Source organism: Triticum dicoccoides, chromosome 2A (genome assembly GCF_002162155.2).
Source record: "Triticum dicoccoides isolate Atlit2015 ecotype Zavitan chromosome 2A, WEW_v2.0, whole genome shotgun sequence".
NCBI lineage: Eukaryota > Viridiplantae > Streptophyta > Magnoliopsida > Poales > Poaceae > Triticum > Triticum dicoccoides.
This window is the reverse complement of record NC_041382.1, coordinates 607,003,244-607,009,439: the sequence shown is the minus strand read 5'-3', so window position 1 is coordinate 607,009,439 and position 6,196 is coordinate 607,003,244. Positions and strand designations below refer to the sequence as shown.

At 49.0% G+C, this 6,196-nt stretch overlaps 1 protein-coding gene across 1 annotated transcript; it reads left to right on the top strand.

Annotated features, from left to right (window-relative positions):
- Nucleotides 1-2: 2 nt before the first annotated feature.
- On the top strand, nucleotides 3-1,794 carry LOC119357994 (F-box protein At1g47056-like; the record flags this gene model as incomplete). The annotated part of the gene is made up of 1 exon (XM_037624736.1): nucleotides 3-1,794. A coding segment is annotated over one exon (1,503 nt), but the record flags the coding sequence as incomplete, so codon positions are not given.
- Nucleotides 1,795-6,196: the final 4,402 nt, after the last annotated feature.

The window sequence follows — 6,196 nt, the reverse complement described above, 5'->3', positions numbered from 1 at the left end:
CCCCCTTCGCGCCGCCCCCGCCGGCGCGCGACCACACGCAGGACCTCCCCGACGAGATCCTCACGCTCGTCTTCGCCTCGCTCACCCCGGCCGAGCGCAACGCCTGCTCCCTCACCTGCGCGCGCTGGAAGGAGGTCGACGCCGCCACGCGCCACCGCCTCTCCCTCGACGCGCGCGCCATGCTCGGCTACAACACCCCCGCCATCTTCTCCCGCTTCACCGCCGTCACCAAGCTCGCCCTCCGCTGCGCGCGCGGCTCCGGCGCTGACAGCCTCAACGACGGTGGGGCCGCCGCCGTCGCCGCCACGCTGCCCTCCGACCGCCTCGCCAGGCTCAAGCTCAGGGGCCTCAGGCAGCTCTCCGACGCCGGCCTCGCCTCCCTCGCCGCCGCGGCCCCCGTGCTCCGCAAGCTCTCCGTCGCCTCCTGCACCTTCGGGCCCAAGGCCTTCGTCGCCGTGCTCCAGTCCTGCCCCCTCCTCGAGGACCTCTCCGTCAAGCGCCTCCGCGGCCTCCCGGACACTTCGGGCGCCATCACCGCCACCGCCATCACCGAGGACATCCTCTTCCCGCAAGCCATGTCGCTGCGCTCGGTCTGCCTCAAGGATCTGTACAGCGCCCTCTGCTTTGTGCCGCTCGTCTCGTCCTCGCCCAATCTCCGCTCGCTCAAGATCCTGCGGTGCTCCGGTGCCTGGGACTTGCCACTGGAGGTCATTGCCGCCCGTGCTCCTGGCCTCGTCGAGATTCACCTTGAGAAGCTCCAGGTCGGTGACCGTGGTCTGACTGCTGTCTCGGCCTGTGCGAATCTGGAGGTGCTGTTCCTTGTCAAGACCCCTGAATGCACCGATGGAGGCATCATCAGTGTTGCGCAGAACTGCCACAAACTGCGCAAGCTGCATATCGATGGCTGGCGCACAAACCGGATCGGTGATTGCGGCCTCATGGCTGTTGCTCGAGGATGCCCGGACCTTCAGGAGCTTGTCTTGATAGGGGTCAACCCCACCGTGCAGAGTCTCCGGATGCTTGGTGAGCACTGCCGCGCATTGGAGCGTCTTGCGCTTTGTGGCTGCGAGACTGTAGGGGATACCGAGATCATTTGCCTGGCGGAGCGGTGTGCTGCTCTCAAGAAGCTTTGCATCAAGGGATGCCCGGTCACAGACCGCGGGATGGGAGCACTCAATGGGGGTTGCCCCAGCTTGGTCAAGGTGAAGTTGAAGAGGTGCCGTGGAGTGTCGTATGAATGTGTTGAGCATCTGAAGATGGCCAGGGGGGATTCCTTCTCGATCAGCCTGGATATTGTGTTGGAGCATGATGCAGTCGCTCCAAGTGAAAATGGTGTGCAAGAGACTGGACAACAAGCACAGGTTACAGAGCTAACTGGTCAGATGGCTGCCATGGACCTTCCCACTAATGCTGCTGGTGCACAATCTTTTGCTCAGGCGAACAGTAGGATGCGGAGCGTCATGTCGGCACTTAGAAGGAGATTCGGCAACCCTCCACCAGCGTGATGTGGGATGGAAACCTCCATGAACTCCTTTGCTATTGATCGTTTCTAGTCTCATGTTCGTGTTCCTTAGCTTGTTACATTTCATATCCAGTCCATGCAGAACCTCCATTATGGATAATTCCGTGTTTTACTTGTGGAGCTAATAGCATCATCAGTAGTCTCTCCCTTGTTCTGATTTTACCTTGCTATATGGCATAGCACTGCTGGTGATCAACATGCTTCCATCCGTATCCAGGGAAAACATTTTTTGTTTGTTTGCATCAAGCTGCAACTCCATGTTTGCATTTCTAGATCAGTACTTAAACATTAACCTTCACTGTCGAACACATACATATAGTCGATATATCGATGCCAAACACTGTCGATTGTCGGTGTACAATGTTGGCACATGCTATGCAACCATGCACAATAGTTTGAGTTAGTTTTGTATGCAGAATTGAGATTTGATATCTTTCCTTGTGCAGAGACGATTCTTATTCAGTTTGTCCAACTTGTCATCCATAAAGCATGCAAATGAAATGGTGCACGGAAACAATCAAAGAAAATGCATACTTTGAACCAGGTGCCATTTCCTGTTGTTACTTATAAAGGTCTCGGATAGCGAAATGCTAGTTGTTGCTTGGAAGTTTAATTAGCAGTGGTAGTGATATGCTGATTGTGAAGGATTCCATATCGTGTAAAGTGGTATACGTGTCTTATCGGTTTACGCTGGCATGTTAATTGAGTCGTCATCTTAACCAATTCATGATGACCTACATCTAGAAACAGAGTAAAGTCAGTGATTATTTATTCTCTTCTGTTTGTGTATAATATCTAGTCCGTGCCTGTGCCTGTGCCTGTCAATACTTTTGAGTCGTAAATTTTACTCCCTCCGTTCCAAAATATAGCGCGTCCTCGGTTTCCGCGCTTCAACTTTGACCATTAATTTAATCAACAAGACCGACTGCGGCGGGCGAAAAAATTATATCAATGAATTCGTATTCAAAAAAAGTTTTTAATTATATAATTTTTGATCCCGCCGCAGTCGGTCTCGTGGGTTAAATTTATGGTCAAAGTTGAACCTCGAAAAGCGTGGGCGCGCTATATTTTGGAACGGAGGGAGTATATGGCGAGACTTTGGTTAGTTGTTGTCATATCACTCATAACAACATTGTTGGTGCTGAGAATTAACTTGTAGCAAATGTGTGTCACGAAACATTTAGAAGTGCGCTTGTAGACTTGTTTGTTTGGAGTAGAAGTTAAGCAAATAGGAAGTTCATTCAAGAACACTTGTCCTTTTGTCACAAAGACATCATTCATAGTCAGTTGTCGGTAAATGATGCCTTTGTCACGGGGGTGTATCTTCCTCGGTGAATATGTCTCGTTGGCCAAAGAAAATAAGGTTAATGAAATGAGATAGTTGCGCGCCTTTCTAAGGGCCAGTTCTCTCTCCCCAGCTTAAAAAATAAGCCGCTCTCTAAGTTTCTTGAGACTTCTAAATTAGTTATCTCATAATTAGTTTAGAAGCCTCAATGAAAAGAGAGGCGGCTTATGAAAAAGCTAGGGATGGGACGGCTTATTTTTTAAGCTGCCAAAAGAACTGGAGTGAGATATTTGTTGTACTTCCGTCTGGTCCTTAAGAAACTATTAGGAGCTTTCAAGGGTTAGTCTGATGGCGATGTGCATGTGTGAAGTCTTGCATACGCGTTACAGGTTAGTCTTGGACCTCGACAGATTTCTGAGGATGTAGTCAATGTTAAACTTTTATATGCTTCGTCATTGCCCTGACACGGAGGGCTAGAAAAAATCGCTGTAGTTATCGATCAATAAAAGTAATAATAAAGAGTACTTATCAATACTCTTTCTGATATTTTCAGCGGATCAGCCTGACAGAAAACCATGAGATAGTGAACGGGGCACAAAATATATTTTACCAGTAGCGCAAAGCATACGGCATGGTTGGTCAAACTAGGGCATCTCTGCTTTTTAAAAACTGCTTATAGCTAACCAAACATAACAACTGGCGGTATAAAATACAGCCAGGGAAAATGCTGCCCAAATGAACCAAAGTCCACAGGACATTGCATATGCTAGTAGTGAAAATTTGAATTTGCGGGTCATGCTGCCCGGTTCGTCGACACGAAGCGCCTCTCTATCGTGGACGTTCGAAATGGTGCCGTCTCCGGCTGGGCGATTGCCGCCACGGCCGGACACTGATGGAACAGTGCTCCCACTGTGCCGGGCGCGTGAGCGCCATTAATCGGAAACGTGAAGCCTGTCGGACGTTTTGTCCGCTTCCACATCTTTCGTTGTGCGCTTTGCTTCGGATGCTCGTCGCCTGCACGGAAACTGGGGCCTCTGACCCTGGTAGTGATGCCCACACTACACCCCGGGGAACTGCGCGCCCGTTTTTCAAATTTTGTCCGTCTCCCTGGGAGGCTGGGCACCACTCTGAATTTTATTATAGGTCTCTGGCGCCGCTCGTGAATTCCAGTACTACTATACCTCATTTGTGACCATATTCCAAAACTGATGGTCGAGCTGCTGCAGGCTGCAGTTTCCTCTTCCTGCCACCATCTTAGCCGTCGCTCTCATCTCGATCGATTGCATTATTATTTGCCAGACCCGTTCCTACAGTCTATGGATATGCATTATGGAGCTTGAAGAGAGCTCACCGGGACGTGTCCGCTGAACGGCCCACGCCGACCTGTAGCTAGGTCCTGCATGAAGCTTGTTTATAAAATTCAGTGCCCAGTTTCGCTGGACGTTCCTTGTCTTCCTGCCTCACCACGCCCCCGATGATATTTCTTGGCCCGTTTGATATTTTGCACACCAAGTATATGTGCGGTTGGTGCTCGTGGCCGCGAGGAGGACCCTTGCTCTGCAATCGAGACGTTGCCATTTCTCCAGTTTTATAAGTTAAGCCAGCGTGAGATGTGTTACACATGCGCGCTACCAGTGTCTTTTCACGGTAGCAGCTCCGTGACACCGTGACAAATTGGCAATGCCGTGGCAGGCAAAACGTTGTGTACTCATTCATCGGTGCTCCGTCATGATGATGTACCCAGGCGGTATGGATGTGTAGCTTAATGCATTGTCTGTTGCTACAACAATCAACAAGGGAGATGCATTATATGTTCTCATCTTGACCTCGCCATAAGTGCAGCGTCTCTGAGTTAAACTTCACGTCGAAACCGATCGGAATTTGGTAGCGAAAACCAACCCAGCTTGACGAAACTGGGTATCCAGCTCACGTGATGAAGGCATTTTCCTCCAAGTCTCAACCGCCGGTATCTCTTTGCGTCTCTCGCGTGATATGCCTAGCTAGTTCTGGGTTGGTACGAACTTGGTAGGTAGGATCGGAGGAGTAGGTCTGAACCCGTGAAGTCGTGACGTCCTGGAGTAAGTAAACCAGAAACAGAAGCTACGCGTGAAAAATCTTCTGTGACGCCAAGGATGATGGACGACACCGGCACCCGGCACCGGATGCAGGCGGAGGCGGTTGTCGTCCCTTGTGGGTTCTCTAGAAAAAAAAACAGCCAACAGTACAGCCCAACATGGAGCATCGTCTCAGCGTCTCGGAGACCGGGAAAAGTTGAAGCTGCTAGGATCCATCTTTTTTGCTTTTGAATGAACAAATTTGTGGCTGCATGATTCCTCTTGCCGGTAGATACAATCATGGTAGCATGTGGAAGTTGCTTCGAGCAAAATGAGTAGTACGTAGTACATTCAAGTTCCAACACTGCACAGTACTACTCCCTCCGTTTCAAATTACTTGTCGCATAAATAAATGTATCTAGAACTAAAAAATGTCTAGATACATCCATTTCTACGACAAGTAATTCCGAACGGAGGGAGTAGTCCGGATGAAGATCGTATACAGAACCTTGAGGTTCCACGAACAAGTATACAAAACCCTTGGTGGTAGTAGTACTATATTTCAGTGCATGAAACATCAAACCTTCGTGTACCTTGCAGATCATCAAACCCTTGGTTTTTTTTTGAGCAACTACATCCTTTATTAAGAGTTCACGCGCATAGGGATACATAGATGATATTGGGCCTACTAGCAAGTCACGGAACGGGATCCTCTAACATTGAGAAGGAAAGTTAGAGAAGCTACAATACCCTAACTTTTCTTTCTTCTATCCATATGATTATGGTCAAAACGACTTAAATTAATCTGCAAATTGATGACCTACAGTGTACATTTATACTAATTACTTACAAACAAATTGATGGTGAAATAAAATTAATTTTAAATTATTTATATCTACAGTAAATACCGACAATAAACTATGTACTAACTACCTACTGACAGTCCCTAACTTTTCTTCTTCATTTTGCACTAGGCTAATACTGTAGCACCGTGACTTTCCTTCTCAATGGTAGAGGATCCGGTTTCGTAAGCCACACGTGGTGCCCGGGAGGCAGAGTGGCCGCTGCCTTAGCCAAGGCATGAGCATCCCCATTATACTTCCTACTCTCATGAATAAACTTGACATCACTGAAAAACCTCCTCTAGTGCTTGATGTCTTGGAGGATGGAGAAATAGCGGCAAGGCGAATCATCCCCTATCCGGTTGACGACTTCCAGGCAATCCGAGGCCACGCACACGGACTGTATATGAAGATCACTTGCCAAGGCGAGTGGCTCGCCACACGCCTGAGCCTCCAGAACTGTTGGATCCATTTGACCAAATGAGATAATCGC